Below are 25,888 nucleotides of genomic sequence, written 5' to 3'. Positions count from 1 at the left end.
GATGCAGACCATCTGGCCCTGGGGATTTATCTGCCTTCAATCCCTTCAATTTACCTAACACCACTTCCCTACTAACATGTATTTCGCTCAGTTCCTCCATCTCACTGGACCCTCTGTCCCTTACTATTTCTGGAAGATTATTTATGTCCTCCTTAGTGAAGACAGAACCAAAGTAATTATTCAATTGGTCTGCCATGTCCTTGCTCCCCATAATCAATTCACCTGTTTCTGTTTGCAGGGGACCTACATTTGTCTTTATCAGTCTTTTCCTTTTTACATATCTATAAAAGCTTTTACAGTCCGTTTTTATGTTCTCTGCCAGTTTTCTCTCATAATCCAGAACATCCAGAAACTAAAAATGTTCTAAATATATCACTGTAGGCACACTTGCTATTGATAAAATTTTGTTAGGAATGCAGCGTAAATTCACTGGAATGATAGAGCTCTGCAAGAAGTGCATAAACTAGGCTTGTGCTTCCTGGGTGCAGGAACTTAAGGAGCAAATTGGTTGGGGTGTGGGGGGGGGGGAGGTTTGTTAAGATGTTAAATAATTGATAGGCGAAGCAAACCTCCGACTGATGCAGATGACCAGGACAAGGTGGGGAGGAACCTTAAAATTACAACCAGGCATCTGAAACTGAAAATCCTGGAAACAAAACTGTGGAAGCACTCAACAGGTCTGGCAGCATCTGTGGAAATAGAAACAATTTAACATTTCAGCTCACAGACTTAGCATTAAAATTACAGGAGATACCCATTTGTATAAACAGTGGTTGAATTATGAAACAATGTTAGATATTAGGATTATTTTTTACTATAGCCAAGGATATTAGTCATGGATACAGATGACAAACAATTTCATTGACTAGTTGGCAGAACAGAAACAAGGCACATTGGACATTTTTGATGTGCCCTTATAGAAATGGTTTATTCTGTCCATTTACTTTATTGAAAATGTTGAGTTCACGTACAGAATACTTACTAGATTGTGGTATCATCTATTGTGGGAAAAACAAGTGTTTCAGGTCAAACTCATTACTGCTGAAAACATGGCATTTTATCTGGGTCAGTATATGTTTGAACAGGCTTCAAATACATCTGACTAGCTACTGTAACTGAACTTGTTTTCACCGCCTCAAGTAAAGATTAAAGAAAAGCTTTATTTGTGACATGTACATCGAAACATACAGTGAAAAATGTTATTTGTGTCAGTGATCAACACAGTCTAAGTTGTATGCAGGACAGCTTTCAAGTGTCGCTATGGTTCCAGTGCCAACATGGTATGCCCACAACTTACTAACTGTAACTCATACATCTTTGGAATGTGGAAGGAAACGGAAGCACCCTAAGGAAACCCACACAGTCACAGGCGGAACGTGCAAACTCCTTACAGACGGCACTAACTGTTACAATACCATGTCACCCCTAACTAATAATGACATTGCTACCAAAATACTTTAAAAGAGAAATTTTGTAGATTTCTGATTGCAGATTAATGTTATTCTTTCCCCTGTAGGTTTGTGTGTGAAGGAACTATTGAAGACAAAATCTTCGAACTTCAGGAAAAGAAAAAGGAGCTGGCAAAGAAAGTGCTGTCAGGGACTGGAGAAACATTTACCAAGCTTACTCTTGCTGATCTCCGCATCCTGTTTGGTGTCTGAGTCGATCTAAATGGAAAATAAGATATTTTTTCAAAATCTAACATAACTGTCAAAGTAAACTCTTAAAAAGGTTCTCAGAAAATGCTACAGGATTTCTGAAACATATCAAAACACCTGAATGCTGTTGCATAATTATGACAACATACAAAAGCTTCATATACTAAAGTTATTTACATTTGGTATATACTGTACAATTGCCTCAAAGGTTAATCCCCATCCCACATTTGGTTAGATGTTGTCTTGATAAACATAAGATACAGCAACAAATTCATCATCAATGTTATATTGGCTATTACCTGCAAAATACTAAAATTAGAAAAATTGTTTTTATGTTCTTAGCATCCTTTAAGATTCAAGCAGCCAAGCTATTTACTTTTGCATTCAAATGAAGTGCCTACTCATGCATTGTTAATACAATGATAAGAAATAAAACGCAGCTCAAATTGCACTTAGGTTAGTGATTAAATTGACATTGTCAAAAATTTAGTACAATGTGACAGTTCCAGCTTCTTGGGTGACAGATGAAACTTAAATCAATGCATTTCTTGCATTGAGAGAACATTCCCTCATTTAATCTCATCTCCATTCTCCAGGATTCCATGTGAGAAAAGTAATTTTAATTTCTCTTGTGTAAACCAATGTGCCATTGCACTTCCTTTGCTTTGGCTACTCAGATGAAAGTGGGTCCATTCACATTTAGAGTACCAGTTTATAACCAACAGTTTACACTTGGATTAGTGAATTCTACAGTTACAATGCACTGTTAGATCTCTGGTTTAAATTCATTCTTCAACAAGTTCTGAGATCTTGCAAATCTTGCCAGTACTCCCACAGAATCATAAGTACCAAACTGGGTAAAAACTTTGGCTACCCATGATATTGCATTTGGCGAACTATAATATTCCAGAAGAAAACTGTGCATAAGTATACAGTACAGTATATCTAGGATATTTTTAAATGTAATCGTAGGATTACATTTAAAAATACTGTCCTATTCAGTAATTACCATGTAATTTGTTGAATTAGTTGGATGTAATTTTTATTTTGCCAAAAGGCTTTGCCTTAGTGGTCAGTAATGCTGCTTATTCCACATTGATGCATGTCCTGCCTGTTGACATTTACCTACATTTATAGAAACATAGAAAATAGGTGCAGGAGTAGGCCATTCCGATGAATGTAGTCTACATTTATCAAAATAAAGCTTTTGGGATAACATTTGTGGATTGCAATAATAAAGCTCAACATTTAATTATGTAAACAAATATAAAACAATTTAAAATGAGACGAGTAATTGAAAACAACTCTACAATCCATAGCTCATCTTGAAAAACGAAATGGAACACCATTACACAAAAAAGGATGTACTAAAGTGATTCTTCAACTGTTCAAAGGAGAGATTAAGCTGGGTGGGTTTACTGAGAGGGGGTCTCATTTATTTATTGAACTTTGTAAGTATTTCAATACATTTCCCCTGACTGGGATGTCTAGAAACAGGAGTCACACTCTCAAAATTAAGGTTCACTGATTTAAGATGGAGTATAAATCTTTATTGTAACTTGTGATCTGAGTGACCAGAGAGACAATGAAGCTGGTGATATAAAGGTCTTTATTCTTCACAAGCTTGCATTCTCCTGGAGACCCTCAGCAGAGTCTCTCGTATTCAAAGTACATAACATTTTTATGTCCTTCAGATCAATAATAACAATAGATACTCAATCCAATTTCAATAGTTACAATGACATCATTTACTTCATTATTTTAAGTTTGAGTTACATATCTACTGTGAAAGCATATTCTCATGTTCAAATACCGGAAACAGAAATTCTGTAGGTCCTGAAAATGCAAAACAACACGCAAAATGCTGGAGGAACTCAGCAGGTCAGGCAGCATCTAGGGAAATTAATAGTGTCAGCATTTTGGGCCAAGACCCTTCTTCAGGACTGGAAAGGAAGGGGGCAGACGCCAGAATGAAAAGGTGGGGGTGGGAAAGGAGGATAGGTGAAACCGGGTAGGTAGGAAACTTAGAAATATAGAAAGCCTACAGCACAACACAGGCCCTTCGGCCCACAAAGCTGTGCTGAACATGTTCTTACTGTAGAAATTACCTAGGGTTACTAATAGCCCTGTATTTTTCTGAGCTCCATGTACCTGTCCAGGAGTCTCTTAATAGATCCTATCGTATCCGCCTCCACCACCATCACCAGCAGCCCATTCCACGCAGTCACCACTCTCTGCATAGAAAATCTTGCCCCTGACATCTCCTCTGTACCTACTTCCAAGCACCTTAAAACTGCCCTCTTGTGCTAGCCATTTCAGCCCTGGGAAAAAGCCTCTTAACTATCCACATGATCAATGCTTCTCATCACCTTATACACCTCTATCAGGTCACCTCTCATCCTCCACCGCTCCAAGAAAAGACCGAGTTCATTCAGCCTATTCTCATAACGCATGCTCCCCAATCCAAGCAACATCCTAGTAAGTTACCTCTGCACCCTTTCTATGCTTTCCACATCTTTCCTATAGTGCGGCAACCAAAACTGAGCGCAGTACTTCAAGTGGGGTCTGACCAGGGTCCTATATAGCTGCAACATTACCTCTTGGCTCCTAAGGTCAGTCCCACGGTTGATGAAGGCCAATACTCTGTACGCCTTCTTAACCACAGAGTCAACCTTCGCAGCAACTTGAGTGTCCTGTGGACTCTGACCCTCCACACTGCCAAGAGTCTTACCATTAATACTATATTCTGAATGGTAAAGGCTGGAGGGGAAGGGGAGGAGTAGGGGCCCGGGGGAGGTGATAGACGAGAAGAGGTAAAAGGCCAGAGTTGGTTGGGACAAAGTAAAGTGTAAAAGCTTCTGGCGAGAGAGATGCCAGGCACCCAAAATTAAGCTGTGAGGGCTTTAAGTAAGGAAATACACCAAATACAGATTGATCAGATGTGTCTGTGCCTATGTTTGATGCACTCAGTGACAAATTCAGTCTGCTCTGCAAGCTCCCTTCAGCTCAGTCACCACGCTGTAAGTAGCTTAACCAGTGTTGTCTGGTTTGATGCAGACCAATTAGCATAACCCCATGGTTTTATGAAAAAGAATCGAGTGATTTCCCTGCATACATGACAAATAAACTCTTCTCAGGTTAACTTTAACCAACATTTTGATGACAAACTCTGCCATCTTCATCAGTGATGATGCCTAGGCATGTCCAGTTCAGTGGTATACATACCCCCACAGTCCGTCCTTCCTGATTAGTTAGTTCTCATCCAATCAGGTTTCTGCTGTCCCACCTCGTTTACAGTTAAGTTCCAGTTCTTACTAATCTAATTTCAATGTGATGAGACACACGGTGGAAACCCAAATCAAAGAGCATAGAAGTTGTATCTGTTTGGGTTACACAAAGAAATCAGTGGTAGCAAAACATTGCATTCACAACAGCCATGGAATTGACTCCGATGGCACAAAACTGCTGTGCTGCACAAATGGCTTTGGGGACCTCCTGGTGAAGGAAGTAATTGAAATAAAACTAGAGAAAAAGAATTTTATCAAAGATGAAGGTCTTGATAAGTAAGAACTAGAATTTGATTGTAAACAAGGCGGGACAGCAGAAACCTGATTGGGTGAGGTCTAACCAATCAGGAGGGACAGACCGCGGGGGTATAAATACCACCAGACTAGACATGCCTAGGCATCATCCCTGATGAAAATGGCAGAGTTTGTCATTGAAACATCGGCTAAAATTGATACTTGTACCTGGCTGGAAGCCCAAGAGTTTATTTCCCATTGTTTTGTGTTTGGCTGATGCAAACCAGAACTCATGGTCACTTCACTTTGTAAGCCATATCTTTCAGCAGCCAAACATATTGTTTGTTTGCAAAACCGTCCTTTTAATTACAGGTTTGTTTACATTAAGAACTGAAGACTGTTTCTTGCTTGAATTAAACTGCTATATTCATATAATTTCATAACTCCAGAATAATCCCTAATATAGCTTCTAAAGAATTTCATTCATTGCAACTTACCAACAAAGCTGAACGCAATCACTACCAGCAATAATAAACTAGTTCCCACGGTGATGATGACAGCACGTAGGATAAACGGGATAAGATAGTCATCTGCAAATAGAGTAGACAGATTATCATCATTCTCCTTCAATAATCTAACAACCTTTAATGCAAACTGAAATTCTTGCTGCTGCAATTTTTTTTAAATCTGGCCATTTTTCTAATAGAATAACTGAGAGACAAAAGACCTGGCATAGATGGCTTCTTTATTTTTTTGCAGTTTTGTTTTCAAGTGATCTGAGCATCTTAAAATAAATTAGATTGTCACTGACCTATTTTTGCATGTGTATGACAATCACATATTTTTGACCCATACTTGCATTGCTTCTAGGGTTATCTCTAATCTTAAAAAGCACTGATAGGAACTGTGAGGTTTTTTCAAAAGTAAAACACAATATCAAAACCAGATGTTGGAATTAAAATTAATCAGTTCATCTGATGCAAATTACATTTTGTTTATTAATGAAATGTGCTAAATGTGGTTCAGTATAATTCATGCAGTACACTATGAAACAAGCATTGGAAATGTCATAAAATCTGAATGTTCTAGAGTTTAGTAGTGTCTTTCAATAGTAATTGAAAAGTAAAACATTCCAGATTTTAAACATTTTAAATGCTAAAAATATTTGTCATTTGGGGAAGGAACATTTCAGATTAAATATTAATGATGTACTTGAATTTCTTGTAGTGTATACTTATTCTAAGTAAACCTGAAGGAATAACTTGTGGATTGCAAAGTCCAAAATAGATTCAGTTTTTAAAAAAAGGAAATGATCATTCTAAACAATTATCATCAATTCATTCAATATCATTATTAGCTGCTCTCATGGGGAGGGAATTAACAGTGGCTAGAGATCATGTGAAATCAAATGCATTTTAAAAAGTCTAGCAATGATCTGATGTCCCTCCATGACCAAGTTTCTGCAAATATTTCCATGGTGCATCATTAGTTACTCAGTACTTTATAACTGCACCCATATATTCACTTTAATTGTGCAATTTAGATTTTCCACTACAAATCGAACGTTTCATCTCAAACTACAGCTGTATTGCAGTTACTTGACCACAAGTAGACCACATGTAAACTGTGTGGCAACTTACATTTTTTCACAAGTTAAATTCTGGTTTTAATTGTTTTAACTAAATATTATGTTTCATTATATTCCAAATATACACTGATAAGACTATAATAGCACTCTAGCAAAGTGACAGTATGATCTGCATGGATATTTATGACAAATTATGTTTGGTTAAATACAATTTAAGTACCCCAAGACTAGTCTTGCTGGAAATACAGTAATTTTCCTTTATAGAATATAATCCACAGTAGCATATATATTAAACTGAAGTCTGCTGTGCAGATGGTTTAAAGAACACTGATTGTAGGAAAATAAATTCAAGCATACATTAATTTTCCAATGGTAACTTCTCTCCATGCACCTATCAAATTTCTCTTAAACGTTAAAATCAAATCTGCAACCACAATTTCTGCTGACAGCTCATACCACGCTCTCACCACCCTCTGAGTGAAGAAATAACCCCTTATGTTCCCTTTAAACATTTCACCTTTCATCTTAACCCATGACCTCTAGTTCTGGTCTCACCCATTCTCAGTGGAGAAAGCCTGCTTGCAACTACCGCTCAGAATTTTGTATACCTCAATCAAATCTCCCCTCAGTCTTCTGTGCTCTATGGACTAAAATCCTAACCTATTCAACCTTTCCCTATAACTCAAGTCCTCAAGTCCTGGCACCATTGTTGTAAATTTTCTTGGCACTCCTTCATTCTTATTGACAGGTGACCAGAAATGCACACTGTACTCCAAATTAGGCCTTACCAACATCATATACAACTTCATATCGTTCCCAACTCCTGTACTCAATACTGGAGTATGAAGGCCAATGTGCCAAAACCTTTCTTAACAGCTCTATCTGTGATGCTACTTTCTCAGAATTATGGATTTATATTCCACTATACCTCTCTGTTCTACCGCACTCCTCAGTGCTCTACCGTGTAAATCCAAGCCAGGTTTGTCCTACCAAAATGCACCACCTCACACTGCCAGTTTTCAGCCAATTTTTGTCATCTGGTCCAGTTCCCATTCCAAGCTTTAATAGTCTTCCTCACCGTCGACTACACCCCCATTTTGTTGTCATCGCAAATTTGCTTATTGCTTACACGCAGGACCCAGAACAGATTCTCTGAAATGGTAACATGGAGGAATTTAAAGCTGCTGACACTCTCCACCTCTGATCTCCTAAAGAGGACTGGCTTATGGACTTGCAGTTTCACCCACCTGTAGTCAATAATCAGCTCTTTGGTCTTGTGAAATTCAGTGAGTGGTTGTTGTTGTGGCACCACACAGTGCAGGAATCTCATCCTCATCCACAGATCCATCTGTCTGTTCCCCAAACCAATGAAACTACTATCATTACAGCTCACTCTTTTCCTCCCTTCCCTTCTCAGCCACAGTGCCAAATACCTGACTGACCATAGGAGTATAATTGAGTCATTTGGCCCATCAAGTCTGCTCTGCTAGTTCATTATGGCTGATCCATTTTCCCTCTCAGCCCCAATCTCCTGCCTTCTCTCCATCTCCGCTCCTGCCCCAGCCGTTCAAGAATCTATCAAACTCTGCCTTAAATGTATGAAATGACTTGGCCTCCACAGCCACCTGTGACAACAAATTCCACAGATTTACCACTCTAACTAAAGAAATTCCTCTTCATCTCCATTATGAAAGCCTCTATTCTGAGGCTGCGGTCTCTGGTCCTCTGGTCCTAGACTCTCCTACCATTAGAAACATCCTCTCCACATCCACTCTCTGCAGCCCTTTCAACAAGTCCTTCAATCCTGGAATCATTTTCCTATGATGAACTCCTACGAACCCACTCCAGTGTCAGCACATCCTTCCTGAGACAGGTTGATAATAGATCCATTTGTCATGATCTTCCAAGAATCGCCTGATTCTGGATGGTCCCAGAAGATTGCAAATGTTATTTCACTCTTAAGAAGGGAGGAAGGCAAAAAAAAGAGGAAATTATAGGTCAGTTAGCCTAACTTCAGTGGTTGGAAAAGTGCTGGAGTCTACTAATAAGGATGAAGTTTCAGGGTACTTGGAGACTAATGATAAAATAAGTCAAACTCAGCATGGTTTCTGTGAAGGGAAATCTTACCTGACAAATCTGTTAGAGTTATTCAAGGGAGTAGCAAGCAGGGTGGACAAGGAAGAGGCAGTGGATGTCATTTACTTGGATTTTCAGAAGGCATTTGATAAGGAGGAGCATTTGGCAACTTTGGGTCTGTACTCACCGAAAATTAGAAGAATGCAGGGGAATCTCATTAAAACTCACAAAATGTTGAAAGGACCAGATAGGGTGGATGTGGAGAGGATGCTTTCTATGGTGGGGTATCCTCAATTAGAGGGTACAGCCTCAAAATTAAGGGTTGAGCCTTTAGAAAGAGGAAAGTTGAAATTCTTTTAGCCAGGGAGTAGTAAATCTGTGGAATGCTCTGCCACAGACTGCGGTGGAAGCCAAGTCCATTCGTATATTTAAGGCAGAAGTTGATCATTTCCTAGTCATCCAGGGCATCAAAGAATATAGCAAGAAGGCAGGTGTGTGGGATTGAGTGAGATCCACGATCAGCCATGATGCAATGGTGGAGCAGACTTGATGGGCTGAAAGGCCTAATTCTGCCCCTATGTCTTGGGGTCTTATAAGGGGCCCAAAACTGCTCACAATACTCCAAATGAGGCCTCACCATTGCTTTATAAAGACTCAACATTACATCCTTGGTTCAGTCCTCGTCATAAGGAGGTGGCTAGGAACGGACCCAAGTGCAAGACACAGACACTGAAGTACTAGGGACAGGACTAGGATACAGGGTGAGGGCAAGGACGTGGACACGAAAACCAGGAACCCAGAACAGGACTGGACAAGAGAGCTAGGAGCCCGGGCTTGGACCCCGAGCCAGAGACTGGACAAGGACCCAGTACCTGGGTCTTGTCTCTGGCTCGGACCCCAGAACTAGGCAAGGACAAGGCTTGGCTGGCAGGCAGGATGAGGCTGGAGTCTTCAGGCTTGAGGCTAGAGACTAGAGGTGAGGCTTGGCAGGAGGCAGGAGGCTAGAGTCTTCAGGCTAGAGGCTAGAGACTTGAGGCGAGGCTTGGCAGGAGGCAGAAGGCTGGAGTCTTCAGGCTACAGGCTAGAGACTAGAGGCGAGGCTTGGCAGGAGGCTATAGTCTTCAGGCTAGAGTCTAGAGGCTAGAGACGAAGCGAGGCTTGGCAGGAGGCAGGAGGGTGGAGTCTTCAGGCTAGAGGCTAGAGACTTCAGGCGAGGCTTGGCAGGAGGCTGGAGGCTCCTCCTGGGCAGGGCATGGAACTCCTGGGCAGGGTGCGGAACTCCTGGGCAGGGCGCAGAACTCCACCCGATGGAGGGAAGGGATGGAACCAACCGCAGGTAACGGCAAGACGGCCTGGCTTACCTGACGGAGGCAAAGGTTAGGAAGGGACAGAACCCACTGTAGGTAACGGCAATACGGCCTGACTTACCTGACAGAGGCTAGGAACAGGAAGGGACAGAACCAACAGCAGGGTAATGGCAAGACGGCCTGACTTACCTGGCGGAGGCAAGGGACAGGAAGGGAGCTAGGTACGGGATGACTCCAGGACAAGACAGCAAGACAAGGCAAGGCTTCAGGCAATGCAAGGCAAGACAAAACTTCAGGCGAGGCGAGAGTTACCGGCAAGACAAGGCAGGGCTTCAGGCCAGGAAACAGAAGGCAGGGGAAGGGATACAAGGAGTAAGGACAAGAACAATCCAGCAGCCATGCCCTGGTCTCTGGAGGTATTTATGCAGCCAGCCCCAACTAGCATCAGCTGCCTCAATTAGAGCTCAACAAGAAAAGAAACAGGGTAGACAGGAAAACCTGGAGCAAGGGTCGATGGACCGGACCATGAACCAGAATGCGGACATCACGGACCGGACCATGACAGTCCCTCCATCTACTGTATCTTTGTAATCACCAATGAACTTTGCAACAAAACCATCCGTTCTGTTATCCAAGTCATTGACATATAATGTCAAAAGAATCAGTCCCAAAACACACACTCCCTCTCAGAACACCTCTAGTCGCTGGCCACCAATCAGAAAAGGTTCCCTTATTCCCATTCTTTGCTTCCTGCCAATGAGCCACTGCTTAATTGATGCTAGTCCATCTTTCCTGCACTACCATGGGCTCTTAATTTGTTAAGCAACCTCATGTGTGTCACCTCGTCAAAAGCCTTCTGAAAATCGAAGTACACAACATCAACCTATTCTCCTTTTATCTATTCTGCTTGTTATTTCTTCAAAGAATTTCAAGAGATGGGTAGGCAAGATTTTACTATGAGGAAACCATTCTGGCTACACCCTATTTTATCATGTGCCTCCAAGTACCCTGAAACCACATCCTTAATAATTGACACCAACCGCTACCCAACCACTAATGTCAGACTGGTAACTAGCCTAGAATTTCCCTTCTTCTGTCCCTCTCCCTTTGTGGCAAGTGTACAAGAGAAGAACCTACAAGAGGTTCAACAAACTAGGTAATGATAGAGATCTAGAAGTTTATAAGGCTAGCAGGAAGGAGCTTAAGAAAGAAATTAGGAGAACCAGGAGGGGCCATGAGAAGCCTTGGTGGACATGATTAAGGAAAATCCCAAGGCATTCTACAAGTACATGAAGAGCAAGAGGATAAGACATGAGAGAATAGGACCAATCAAGTGCGACAGTGGAAAAGTGTAAATGGAACCAGAGGAGATAGCCGAGGTACTTAATAAGTAATTTGCTTCAGTATTCACTATGGAAAAGGACCTTGGCGATTGTAGGGATGACTTAAAGTGGACTGAAAAGCTTGAGCATGTAGGTATTAAGAAACAGGATATGCTGGAGCTTTTGGAAAGCATCAAGTTGGATGTGTCACCGGGACCAGATGAGATGTACCCTAGGCTACTGTGGGAGGCAAGGAAGGAGGATGTTAATGTTACCACTACTGAGGATCCTTACAGCACTGATCCTGCTCACTGGGGAAAGGAAATGTTAGATGATTCAGTCCGAGCGTACTGGGCTAAGAAAGTGCCAAAGACCTGCCCAAATAAGGATGTGGATATCAAAACTTCAGAACGAGTATACAAACAGCAGAGAAATTTTTTCTCCAAATTTCACTTCAAACACAAGCTCGTAAAAGGCCACTACATATCAAGTCAATGGCTCCTATATTCCCCTTCCACCGGCTGTGAGTTTTGTTTTGCACACTGCATCTTCAGTGATGGGAACTGTCAGTCTATCTTCGAAACTGGCTTTAGCAACTGGAAACGTGCCGCTGAGCACATAGGAGAGCATGAAAATAGCAAACACCACAGGAAAACGATACTGACCTACGTTACACTAGCGTTTGACAGCGGGAGGATAGATACAGAACTACAAAAACAGTTCGAGTCAAAGTGTATCTACTGGACCGACGTATTGAGAAGAGTGGTGGCGGTTGTGAAGTTTTTGGTCGAGAGGAGACTGGCTATCCGAGGCTTCAGTGACATATTTGGCAGGCCTGGTAACAGCAACCACATGATGGGCATTCTAGAGGTAATAAGTGAGCTTGACCCGTTTTTGAAGGCGCACATACAGAAATTTGGAAATGCAGGATCAGGCACCCCTCCATATCCTTCACCTAAAACATGTGAGGCGTTTATTGAGCTCAAGAGCGATCGAGTTCTGTCAGAGATCGTCAAGTGAAGTCAAACTAGCCAAAAACTTTTCTATTAGCATCGATTCAAGCACAGATGTTGCATACGTAGATCAGCTCACATTCATTTTACGTTATGTGTCAACTGATGGAAACATTCAGGAGCGATTCTTACGATTTCTACTCATCGAGAGTCTCTGCTCAAAGTTTTAGGAGAGGTGAATATTGACATAAGCAACTGCAGGGGGCTGTGCTATGACAATGCTGCACAGATGTCCGGTGCATACAAAGGCTTACAATCCCGCATCAAGGAAATCAATCCACTCGCTGAGTGGGTTCCATGTGCAGCACACACACTGAATCTTGTTGGAATCAACAGTGTCAACTGTTGTGTTACAACAGCTGATTTTTTTTCAGCTTCGTGCAGAATGTGTTCAACTTCTGCTCCAAGTCAACTTCTAGGTGGAAGGTGGTGACCGCAGGACTTCAGCCCAATGTGAACAAGCGCACTGAAACTCTGAAGTCTGTCTCTAATACTAGATGGGCAGCACATGCAGAAGCCACACAGGCATTGTGTGGAAATCATGCCAATATTCAAGATTCGTTAAAGAGCATTGCAGATGACATTAATCAGAATGTGGCAACTAGAAATGAAGCAAGTTCATTATCAAAAAATTGGACAAGCTTGAGATAGCTTTTCTGAGCAAATTGTGGCATTGCATTCTTCAGCGCTTTGAAAGTGCAAGTGTTGCATTGCAAGCTGTAAATCTAGACCTGTGTAATGCTGTGGATTTGGTGAGATCACTACGGGGATGCATAGCAAGATTGCATGATCAATTTGATACTTTTGAGACCCAAGCTAAAACTATGTCTCCAACAGTCTCACAAGTGTACAAAGAAGACACCCAATGACAAAGAAAACTTAAAATCTTTCTGGATGAATCCACAACACCTGATGTTGGCTTGCCAGCCAGAGAAAAATTCTCAGCTACTTTTTTTTGGTCATGATGGATAGATTACTTGCAAAAATTGATTGCAGATTTGCATCATATAATGACCTTAACAATACATTTGGCATCCCAAACAATATCCCTTCTCTCTCTGTACAAGATCTGCACAAGGGAGCATCTGATCTCCAAAGCAGATATTTAGCTGACCTGCAGTTAGACTTTGTGGAGGAGATTATCCATTTCAGGGAATTTGTAAGTGGCAAAGATATTTCATCTGCAACAGAGCTTTTATGCTTCTTCAGAGAAAAAAAAACAACTTGCGGGTCATCTTCCCTAATGTAAGCATTGCTTTGAGGCTTTACCTGACTCTCCCTGTCACAAATGCAAGTGGTGACCGATCTTTCTCCAAGCTCAAGCTAGTGAAGAATAGGCTCAGATCCACAATGGGACAGGACAGGCTGAATCATCTTACTTTGATGTCACTGGAAAGTAATCTTGTTTGGAAACTGGATTTTAGTCATCTTATCAAGGACTCTGCAACACTCACAACACGCTGGAGAAACTCAGCAGGTCGGGCAGCATCCCTGGAAAAGATCGGTCGACGTTTCGGGCCGGAACCCTTCGTCAGGACTGTAGAGGCCCTATAAAGAAGGTGGGGGGAGGGTGGGAAGGAGAAGGCTGGTAGGTTCACCCGACCTGCTGAGTTCCTCCAGCGTGTTGTGAGTGTTGCTTTGACCCCAGCATCTGCAGATTATTTTGTGATCAAGGACTTTGCTGTGAAGAAATCCAGAAGAACTAAGCTTTAATTTTGAAAAACAAACATCTGACTTCGTAAATATCTAGGCTTCTGCGTCAGTGCTGTTCCTGTTTTTGAGGCTAATAGTTGACTGTTTACAAACCTAGTAAGTAATAAGTGGTCTTTACTCTGCAAGCCACACAGCACAGCAGTAAGTTAGTATGTGCTAGATCTCATTTTTCAAAAAGATTGTTAGAGTATTGTCAAGTTTCCTAGTTTGCCATAGTGCCATCTCTCATAGAAAGGGTGCAGAGGAGATTTACAAGGATGTTGCCTGGGTTGGGGAGCATGCCTTATGAGAATAGGCTGAATGAACTCGGCCTTTTCTCCTTGGAGTGGCGGAGGATGAGAGGTGACCTGATGGAGGTGTATAAGATGATGAGCGGTATTGATCATGTGGATAGTCAGAGGATTTTTCCCAGGGCTAAAATGGCTAGCACAAGAGAGCACAGTTTTAAGGTGCTTGGAAGTAGGTACAGAGGTGATGTCAGGGGTAAGTTTTTTATGCAGAGAGTGATGAATGCGTCAAATGGGCTGCCAGCAGTGGTGGTGGAAGCAGATACGATAGGGTCTTTTAAGAGACTCCTGGATAGGTACATGGAGCTCAGAAAAATAGAGGGCTATGGGTAACCCTAGGTAATTTCTAAGGTAGGGACATGTTTAGCATAGCTTCGTGGGCCGAAGGGCCTGTACTGTGCTGTAGGTTTTCTATGTTTCTATTTGCACCTTTTTCAGTCTTCTGGAACCATTCCAGAAACTGAAGAAGAAGAAGAAGAAAGCCCTTAACTCCAAGTGGAGTCATCAGGATGCCGTCATGACGGCATTTTTTTTAGCAGGCTTTCTTATTTTTACAAGGCCCAGTTGCTAGTTTGATGCTCAACCCAGCACGGATGGAAAGCGTGCAAGGGAACTGGCTGGATTCGAACTTGGGAGCCTTCACTCCGCAGTCCGGTGCTGATGCCACTCTGCCACCAGCCGGCCATTCCAGAAACTAGTGATTCTTAAAAGGTCATTACTAATGCTTCCACAATCTCTTCTGCCTCCTTTTTTAGAACCCTAGGGTGTACACCATCTGGTCCAGGTGACTTATTTAATTTCACACCTTTCAGTTTCCCAATAATCTTCTCCTTATAAATGGCAAATCAACACACTTCTGGCCCCTGACGCTCTGGAACTTCCACCATACTGCTGGTGTCTTCCACAGTGAAGACAGATGCAAAATACTTTGTCTGCTATTTACTTGTCCCCCATTACTACCTCAATAGCATCATTTTCCAGTGGTCTAATATCTATTCACACTTGTCTTTTACAGTTTATGTATCTCAAGAAACTTTAATATTATTGGCCAGCTTATTTTAGTATTCCATTTTTTCCTTCTTAGTGATGTTTGAAGTTGCCTTCTGTTGGTTTTTAAAAGCTTCCCAGTCCTCTAACGTCCTACTAATTTTTGCTCTATTACATTCCCTGTCTTTGGCTTTTATGTTGGCTTTGACTTCTCTTGTTTGCCCTGGTTGTGTCACCTTGCCTTTGGAATAGGCCTTCTTCTTTGGGATGTACTTATCCTGTGCCTGCTGAATTGCTTCCAGAAATTCCAGACATTGCTGCTATGTCATCATCCCTGCCAGTGTTCTTTTCCAATCAATTCCGGTCAACTCCTCTCTCATGCCTCTGTAATTCCTTTTACTCCACTGTAATACTGATACAGCTGACTTTAGCTTCTCCTTCTCAAATTCAGGGTGAATTCAATCATATTATGATCACTTGCCACTCAGGGTTCTTTTACCTTCAGCTCTCAAATCAATTCTGGTTCACTGCACAACACCCAATCCAGAATAGCTGATCCCTGGTGGCCTCAACCATTAGCTGAGCTGCTCTAAAAAAAAAACAGCTTGTAGGCGCTCTGGAAATTCACCCTCCTGGAATCCAGCACCAACCTGATTTTCCCAATCTACCTATATATTGAAATCCCCCATGACTAATATAACATTGCTTTTTTGACATGCATTTCCTAGCTCCCGTTATAATTGGCAGACCGCATTCTTAGTACCATTTGGGGGTGTGTATATAACTCCCATCAGGGTATTTTTACCCCTGCAGTGGCTTAGCTCTACCCACAATGATTCAATACCTTTCGTCCAAACGTCATCTCTTTCTAATGATTTAAGTTTTTACCAGTGGAGCTATGCCGCCTCCTCTGCCCTCCTGTCTGTCGTTTTGATACAATGTGTATCCTTGGACATTAACCTTCCAGTTTTATCTGCTTTCAGCCATGATTCAGTCATGCCTACAACATCAAACCTGCCAATCTGTAACTGTGCTACCAGTGCACCTGCCTACCTTATTCCGTTTACTACGCTCATTCAAATATTACAACTTCAGCACTGTATTCACCCTTTTCAATTTTCTCCCCTTTTACATTGCAACTCATCCAGTTGACTGCAGTTTTGCCATTTCATCAGCCCCTCCTTTCTAGGAGTCTCATTACACATTGCTTTTGTTTGTAAGCCAATTGCCTCATCGTCACAACTATCACTCCTGTTCCCATCACCCTGCCAAATTAGTTTAAACCCTCCCGAACAAATCAACTCTTCTCGGACTTCCAGCCGGGTATCGATTATAACTAACGTTTCAATGTCAAACTCCGCCATCTTCTTCAGGGATGATGCCTGGCCATGTCGAGTGCGGTGGTATTTAAACCCCCGTTGTCCGACCCTCCGGACTGGTAAGTCTTCATCCAATCAGGTTTCAGCTCCCCCACCTTGTTTACAATCGAATTCCAGTTCTTACTGTTACGTACCCCGTAACTGGGTTGCCAAACCAGCAGAAATGGATCACTCAGTTGGAGTCTGGAGTACTAGAACTAAGAAAGTTTTATTACAGAAACAAGCAACACAGTAATCGAAAGGATAATAAATGCAACAGTTCAGTGATGATAAACACACATGTGCACAGAATTAAGATAACAGCATCAATCAAGCTCTATCGTTGTCTAGGGGTAAATGACCAATTTCAAAATGACTCAAAGTTCAGTCCAGTTTAGTAGTTCAGTTCGCAGTAATCGTTGCCATGGCGGTGGACAACGTGGGGGAAGAGAGAGATAGAATAGGAACAACTCATCATTCAGAACGGCTTCACTCACAGACCAGCAAGATGGCTCACAGACCAGCGAGATGGTTCACAAACAGCTTTCGGGCAGGTCCTTGGTGATGTCACCTGAGGTCACCGACTGTGACCCCTCCTCCAGATGCGGTCGATCCTCTGCAGTGAACCCGGCACCCAGGCAAGGGCGGACACACACCGGGTTCCCGCTGATCGTACCTTTCCACCCTTGTCGTTGTCTGGGACTTCTCACCCACTCGTGAGAAGCGCACCGCTTCCAGGGTCTCGTTACCTCGGGTGGCGTGTGTGTCTGTCTTAGCGAACCTGTCCCTTTTTATCCCCCTGCTGGGGTATCGCCTGTCCATCACTTCAAACAGTTCAGGGTTCAAAGGGGGGAGCCGCTCCAGACAGCTCTTCCTCCCACATCCCTTCATTACACATCTCCAGACGCTGCTCCATTGTTCCTTATCTCTCCTTCCCCTGAGGGCAGGTGGCAGACCAACTGCTGATGCCACTGATGCTAGCCCAGGCCAGCAAACATCTTAATTTTATGTGTATTCTCGTAACACTTCCCCCCTTTAAGGATTTTTACCGGGAGGTAAAAATTACAAACATGACTACATTATCTGATACATACACAATATACATCTTTAACAGTTATTTAGCTAATACAGAGAATTTGAAATTGTCAACACCTTGACAGACAGTCATCACATTTTCTGTTCCTTTTACACGTGTTATTAATAATCCCTTAGACCAGGCTCCAACTCAGCAAACTTCATAGTGGCCAAAAACACTGATGAATTGCGACCAATGTAACCTCTCATTTGGTTTTGTCCCGGACCACAACAACAAGGGTCGTCCCATTCCGACTCAATTTTCCCTCGCAAGGGCTTAGTAGGAGGGGGACGGGTATTGACCGCAGAGTTATTGCAAAACTTCCTGCAGTACCCCACCATCTCCAAAAGCCTTCTGAGGGCCCTCTTGTCTGTCGGGGTTGGGAGGTCAGCGATAGCCTGCACTGTAGCTTGCATCACTGCCAGCTGCCCCTGTGTCACCACAATTCCCAGGTAAGTGACATTCGTGTGGCCGAATTCATTTTTTCCAAGGTTCACTATCAAGCTGGCTTCAGACAGCCGTGTTAAATTGCCAATACACACCTCTGTGTTCATCAGCCCTTTAGTCACTGAATTACTCAAAAAATATGGGTGTTGTTTACTTGGCCGCCCTATTGTAACAGACATAACCCAACGTCCCAGTTCTTTGCATTTCCTCGGGACAATCAAACACATAGGTGCGAGTCGTTTAATTACTCCTTCTAAAGATTCGCTTTGTTCGGGGATTAAGGGAGAGACCTTATCAGTAGACCTGGCCAAAACAATAGCCTTCTCCCATCTGACCGATCCCATCCTAATCTTTTCAAAATGGTTTTTTCCTCTTATCAAGGGGCCCCTAGCTTCATTGATTTCCACGCTAACACCGACTAGGTTTGTTAGCATATCAAAAGCCGGTGACCGTCTCAGTTCGCGTCGGTCATGATCAATAACATTCTTCCCCCTGGGCAGCCGGTAAATCTCTTTCATGATTCCACCAACTGTTTCCTCCAGCACCGCAAAATGTCCACCGGGGGGTACCTCGTGGGCCATGTTAAAAACCTCATCCCCATAACTCTTTTGCACCACCCCCCACTCCTCATCTGCGGATGCTGTACTTGATTTCCCTTTCTTCCTTAGCACTTCCTCCTCCGCACAATAGCTTGTCAAGGCTGTGTCAGAGAGAGCGGTCTCGGCAAAAACCATCAGCCCCTCGTCTCGCTCCTGCGTCTGCACAAATTCTTTCCTGGCTACTGCTACGTCCGTCCCAGCTCCCTCACTACCTTTTATCTCACTACACCCTGTCTCATACAAGGTTGGCAGAAATGTTTCAGCCAAATTCACCATCGCGGGCGGGGCCTCCATGCTGGCAGGCTGACCCGTCAATCTCACGACTGGGAACACGATTCCTCCGGCGATGTCATTACCGAGCAAGACTTCCACGTCTTTCATCGGTAATTCGGACCTCACCCCGATCGTGACTAGTCCAGAGACCAGGTTGCTCTGTAAATGTATCTGGTGCAAAGGGACTGACTCTGTCCCTTCCCCAACACCTTTGACCTCTACCTCCCCAATCTGGGTCTCTGAGCTAAACTCTAATACACTCTTCAGTATTAGTGACTGACACGCTCCCGTGTCTCTCCAGATCCGCACTGGAACTGGTTTTAACCTCTCCTTCACTGACACCAGTCCGGCCGAGATAAACCTCTCGCGCCCTTCCTGGACTTTTTCAGACCTGTCCTTCCCTAGCGGTTCGCTTAACAGCTCAATACAGCCATTCAAAATTTCCGCTTTTCCTTTCCCCGTCTCCTTCCTTGGGGCAAAGCACCTGGACGCAACGTGTCCGACTTTCCCACAATTATAACAGACGACTCCAGGAGACTTCCTACCAGACTGCTCCCGGTCTACCTTATCCTTTTCACTAGTCCCCGGCTTACTTTCTGACTTTTCCGGTGGACTCTCCCCGCCGTCCTGACTACCCTTCTGGTAGCCTTTACTCGGGGCAACCTTCATTTTATGCGTCAACGCATACTCATCCGCTAACTTAGCAGTTGCGGCTAACGTGGCTGCCTCTTTCTCATCGAGGTAGGGTCTCATACCCTCAGGGACACAACCTTTAAACTGCTCAATCAGAACCAGTTGCAGCAGTCTGTCATAATCCCCCTCTACCCCTTTCGAGGCGCACCAACGCTCACAATATGTTTGCATCTCGCGAGCAAACTCCAAATACGTGCGGTCCCACCGCTTCCTCGCATTCCGGAACCTCTGCCGGTATGCCTCCGGGACCAACTCATAAGTCCTGAGGATGGCCTCCTTCACCACCTCATACTTCTGGGCATCTTCCGGGGATAAAGCGGAGTAAGCTTGTTGGGCTTTCCCTTTCAGTACACTCTGAAGTAAAACAACCCACTTATCCCTCGGCCAGTCCTGACTTATAGCTACTTTTTCGAAGTGGAGAAAGTACCGATCCACATCGGTATCGTCAAATGGGGGAACCAGCCTAACCTCCTGGGTCGCCCGGAACCCTCCACCTTGGTTCGGCACGAGCCCCTGCTCGGCCCTTATCTTTAACTTCTCCAGCTCAAATTCCCTTTCCCTCTGTCTCTCTTCTCTCTCCAACTGTCTTTCTCTCTCTTGCCTTTCTACCTCTTTCTCTCTCTCCCGCCTTTCTAACTCTCTCTCTTTCTCCTGCCTTTCTAACTCTCTCTCTTTCTCCTGCCTTTCTAACTCTCTCTCTTTCTCCTGCCTTTCTAACTCTCTCTCTTTCTCCTGCCTTTCTAACTGCCGTACCCGGAACTCGTGCTCGAGTCTCAGTTTTTCAAGCTGTACCTGTACCGCGTCTCCAGCAGGTTTTTCAATAGACACCTCCCCCAGCTCACCTTGGGGAAACACACCTTTAGATACATAGTGCTCTACAATAGCTCTGTGTATCTCCTCTCTCCTCATTGTCGACTTCACCTTAGCAAGATTCACCCGTTTTGCCACAGCTATCAATTCCGATTTCCTGGCATCCTCTAATGCCTCCAAGGTCGGCGCCTTTATAAATTCCTTAACCTCCATTTCTGCTGTTTGTCTTTTCTTTCTTTCGGGAATTTTAACCCAATCAATTTACTCCGTCCCAAATTTAGCGTTCAAAATCCCGGACGAGCCCCCACTTATGTTACGTACCCCGTAACTGGGTTGCCAAACCAGCAGAAATGGATCACTCAGTTGGAGTCTGGAGTACTAGAACTAAGAAAGTTTTATTACAGAAACAAGCAACACAGTAATCGAAAGGATAATAAATGCAACAGTTCAGTGATGATAAACACACATGTGCACAGAATTAAGATAACAGCATCAATCAAGCTCTATCGTTGTCTAGGGGTAAATGACCAATTTCAAAATGACTCAAAGTTCAGTCCAGTTTAGTAGTTCAGTTCGCAGTAATCGTTGCCATGGCGGTGGACAACGTGGGGGAAGAGAGAGATAGAATAGGAACAACTCATCATTCAGAACGGCTTCACTCACAGACCAGCAAGATGGCTCACAGACCAGCGAGATGGTTCACAAACAGCTTTTGGGCGGGTCCTTGGTGATGTCACCTGAGGTCACCGACTGTGACCCCTCCTCCAGATGCGGTCGATCCTCTGCAGTGAACCCGGCACCCAGGCAAGGGCGGACACACACCGGGTTCCCGCTGATCGTACCTTTCCACCCTTGTCGTTGTCTGGGACTTCTCACCCACTCGTGAGAAGCGCACCGCTTCCAGGGTCTCGTTACCTCGGGTGGCGTGTGTGTCTGTCTTAGCGAACCTGTCCCTTTTTATCCCCCTGCTGGGGTATCGCCTGTCCATCACTTCAAACAGTTCAGGGCTCAAAGCGGGGAGCCGCTCCAGACAGCTCTTCCTCCCACATCCCTTCATTACACATCTCCAGACGCTGCTCCATTGTTCCTTATCTCTCCTTCCCCTGAGGGCAGGTGGCAGACCAACTGCTGATGCCACTGATGCTAGCCCAGGCCAGCAAACATCTTAATTTTATGTGTATTCTCGTAACATTACTTAGAGCGAGAGCTTTGTTATATATACAGTGATAACACTAGATCTTTTTCTACCTCCCGAACAAATCTAGCAAACCTGCCCCCAAGGATATCGGAGCCCCTCGGGTACAGTTTGTACCTTCCACAGAAGAGATCCCAATGATGCATGAATCTGAACCCCTGTCCCCTGCACCAGTTCCTCAGCCACGCCTTTGCCTGCCAAATCATCCTATTTTTACACCCACTGACTCGTTTTCCACGGTGGCTTTCCTCTTCTCGGTCAACCACGCCAATTGTATCTAAAGTGGTATACCTGTTCAAAGTTCAAAGTATGTATACTTTATACAAGCTTAAGAATCGTCTCCTTACAGGCAGAGAACCCCAACAGAACCCATTAGAAACAAAGTAAGACCGTCAAACATCTCGTGTACAGGGAGAGAGAAAAAAAAATGCAAAAAATAAAGGCAAGGGAACACCACTGAGAACTGAAGTTTACAAAGCCAGGCATCATTGCAGACGATCCAGAAGACCACTGAACTGCAGGCCACCGCCTCCGTGCCACGCAGATACCAGCAAACCCCGCGGAGTATTGAGCCGAGGTGACCCGCCCCTCGCTTCCGACCCCCACACACAAACTAATTCAAACTGGCCCGATGCTTAAATCGTACAAATCACGGAGTGCACGACCTTTCCGATTCAGTTCGGCTCTTAAATCGATCGAAGCTCGCCTCGGATCCTTCCTCGACTTCGCCCTGCCTTGGTTCTGCTGCATGGAATTGCCTCCAAATCAGCTCCAGCAACTCCGAGTCCGGACTTACTGCAACCGTCCTAACTCCTTTCATTGCTTTATGAGTGGACAATTCTTAATTAATCGTTAACATTTTTTTCATATCGTTGGCCTTCCATTTTCTAATAAAAATGATCGTCTTCGTCCGATAATCTACCTAACTGGAACCCTGCGCTCTTGTAATTATTCTATTTAACCTGTCTGTATCTTCTGCCTGTTTTACCATAACATTACAGCGCCAGTTTTTTTAAATCAATTCAGTATATTGAAATAAATGATTTTGCAATAAAAGACTGTAGATATTGAGGGCGTTACCCACACTTTTACTTTTCAGATTAACGAATTGCGTTCACCCCATGGTTTGTATAAATTTACAAAATTTACTTCCAATTTCACCCGTAATTGGGTGAAGCAGGTTGTGAGATTTACTCCCTGTGTAAACCACCTACCTCGGTTGAAAGTGAAACTTGTCCTCACATTCCCTGTAACGTGACGAACCAGGCAGGTGGCGACGGGAACTGACTCCCGCCGAGAGTCGTTCACCCGCAGCCGGGAGCTCAGGCTGTAGGTAAGGTCCTCGCTTACCCACAGCGGACCCGCCTTTGTTTCATACGAGACATCTCCCGTTACAGCCCAAGAAATACTCAGATCTTTCGGGAAAAATCCCGCCGCCACACAAGTCAGGGTTTGAATCCCAGCGGCTTCGTTCTTGGGATCCAGAGAGAGGGAGACGTCAGGCTTCGCTGCACAGAACGGGAGAATTAACACATTGTGAATTTTACTGTAACCCAGACTGATACAGACAGCAAGAGTGGACACAACTGAAGACGGTGCACGATACAAAGGTAACAATGTGAATCGAGTTGATTATTTTGAGTCTCGAAATGCACCGTCAGGAAGAGAAACAAAATACAGCCCGGGAACGGATCGAATTCGAAATATTACAGCAAGTGAAAATCTAAAATTAAAAACAGTAACCACTGGAAATATCCAACAGGTAAGGTCGCAACTTTGGGAAGAGAAACAGACGTAAGGTCTCAGGTCGAAGAGTTCTGACGAAGGTTCTTCAAACCAAACGTTTGTTTCTCATCAGCAACGGGCCCCGAGTGTTTCCATCATGTCCTGGTTTTATCTTTCCGTTTCTTTCTTCCAGGCACACCCCGGCCAGTTACAGTTACAATTACGCTGCCTAGTGCGTTCCTTGTTGGACGTTTCACGGTTCAGAAGCAAAGGATTCCTTCAGCAGGTCAGGGCGCGTTTGGAGAAAGGAATCTTCTTCCAGCTCGGCCATTGGTCTGAGACGTTGGCTCCAGTTCCCTCGCTTGCCTCGCCTGCCGAGCAATCCCATCCTTTACTGGTTTCATTTCATACTTACCTTGGATGTTTACTATTGTTCCGCTCCCAAACTATGTTTTCCAGGAGTTCGAATCCATTCACAAAACGGAGCAATGCTAAGTGTCAGAGTCATCCGCAGTTACTTCGCGAATAACCAGCCAGCCTTCAGACCTAGGTATAGAGAACCAACAAATATTCAGCAGGTCAGGTCGGAGAGTAGAAGAGTTCTGACGAAAGGTCTTCAATACCAAACGTTAACTCTGTTTCCCTCTCCGCATTTGCGACCTGCTGAGTGTTTCCAGCTCTTTCTAGTTTTATTTTTCAGCTCCGTTCGACCAGGCACACATTGGTCACAGGATACACAATATACTGGCAGTGTGTCCCAACAAGGAAGTTTCGCGGTTCCGATCGCCATTACCAATCCCCCTAGTGTTTAACCGATTTCTTGTCGGTCCTTTACCCGCCTCTCTACCACTGAATTTTTGGGATGTGGCGCTGATGTATTCAGCGACAAGTCTTCTCTCTTCCCCATGCGGGAGATTGTTTCGGTGTTGCTAATCCGGTTACTTTGGGTCAGAAGCAAAACACAAACCAAACGCCGCGAAGACAAGATTCCTTCAGCAGGTCAGGGCGCGTTTGGGGAAAGGGACCTAAAGACTCGTTTTCCAGCTCGGCCATTGGTCTGAGACTTTGGCCCCAGTTCCCTCGCTTCACACTTTGCCCAGTCTGCTGAGTATTTCCAGTGTTTACTGGTTTCATTTCATACGTACTGTACCTCGGATGGTTACTTCTGTTCCGATTCCAAAATATGTTTTCCAGGGGCCCGAACCCATTCTCAGCGCTGAGCAATGGTAGGTGTCAGAGTCATCCATAGTCACCTCGCGAATGACCAGCCAGCCTTCAGACCTGGACAGAGAAATCCGAGTGCCATTTTTCAAGAAATTACTGGACCCGTGTACAGGTTTGTCTGGTGTCCGCGTCCAAAAATATCTCACCGAATCCACCCGCTCGTCCCCGGATAACAGGGAACAGCCGATCCGAGCTGTCTGTCCTCGGAGAAGGGTCAGAGCTGAAGGTGTCTGGTTCACTTTCAGAGCAACAGCGGGCCCTAGAACAGAAAATTATCGCAATTAGCAAAAAGATTCAAAATTATGAGAAGGCAACGAGAATAAATGTCAAACGGAGAGAGCGCTTGAATTACCCGGAAGAAACAGCCAGAGCGTGTACAGTAAGTTTCCGAGTAGTGACATGTTGGGTGAAGGAAGCGTCGGGACAGGAATCACCCAGCTCTGATAAATCGCTGCGAGTTTGTGGCAGTTTTAGCTTAGGCAACGTCCTCACTAGACCGGATAATTTTGAAAACGCCGGTTTCGCGTAAAAACGATAGGCATCCACACCAATCGTTTTTCAATAATCTCTGTCCACATTAGACGGATATTTGGGCGAATCTCCTCCTACTGGGTATGTGCAGGACACACAGAAACCAAGCGAAGAGGAAACGGTATACTTGGTGCGCGTTTGACCAGTTAAAGACTAGAAAAACTTAAAAGGAATTGCTGTTGGCTCTCGCGCAGGAGGACTTAAAACTAAAAAACAACAAATACTGGAGCATATGGAGGCAACCGACAGGGAGTTCACGGACAGTATGACCCGGCTGACGACGAACATTGAAAAACTCACTAACTCTGTTGCATTAATAAAGCACCTTGTTAAATGTATAAAACATGTCTGTGTCATGGTCCGGTCCGTAAGTCCGCATTCCAGTTCACGGTCCGGTCCGGTCCGGTCCGGTCCGTCGATACATATTCCAGGTTGTCCTGTTTTCCATTGTTTCTGTTAGGTGCTCTAATTAAGACACCTGATTCT

At 44.1% G+C, this 25,888-nt stretch overlaps 2 protein-coding genes across 3 annotated transcripts in view; one reads left to right on the top strand and one right to left on the bottom strand.

Annotated features, from left to right (window-relative positions):
• The window catches only part of ttf2 (transcription termination factor, RNA polymerase II), a 98,612-nt gene extending 94,238 nt beyond the window's left edge, over positions 1–4,374 (top strand). For both annotated transcript variants that reach the window (XM_063050724.1, XM_063050723.1), the window contains exon 23: positions 1,517–4,374. In XM_063050724.1, the coding sequence (XP_062906794.1) occupies positions 1,517–1,661 (145 nt within the window). In that variant the 3' untranslated portion in view covers positions 1,662–4,374. The remainder of the gene's footprint in view (positions 1–1,516) is intronic.
• LOC134347996 (T cell receptor beta chain MC.7.G5-like) lies at positions 210–25,469 on the bottom strand. The gene is made up of 6 exons (XM_063050725.1): positions 25,224–25,469; positions 24,798–25,130; positions 23,137–23,430; positions 5,677–5,769; positions 1,619–1,667; positions 210–689 (listed from the first exon to the last, which is right to left on the bottom strand). The coding sequence occupies exons 1-5, from the start codon at positions 25,270–25,272 to the stop codon at positions 1,624–1,626; spliced, it is 813 nt and encodes a 270-aa protein (XP_062906795.1). The 5' UTR covers positions 25,273–25,469; the 3' UTR covers positions 210–689; positions 1,619–1,623.
• Positions 25,470–25,888: the final 419 nt, after the last annotated feature.

This window comes from Mobula hypostoma, chromosome 6 (assembly GCF_963921235.1).
Source record: "Mobula hypostoma chromosome 6, sMobHyp1.1, whole genome shotgun sequence".
NCBI lineage: Eukaryota > Metazoa > Chordata > Chondrichthyes > Myliobatiformes > Myliobatidae > Mobula > Mobula hypostoma.
Note: the sequence above shows the minus strand (reverse complement) of the source record. Positions and strands in the feature narration are given on the sequence as shown.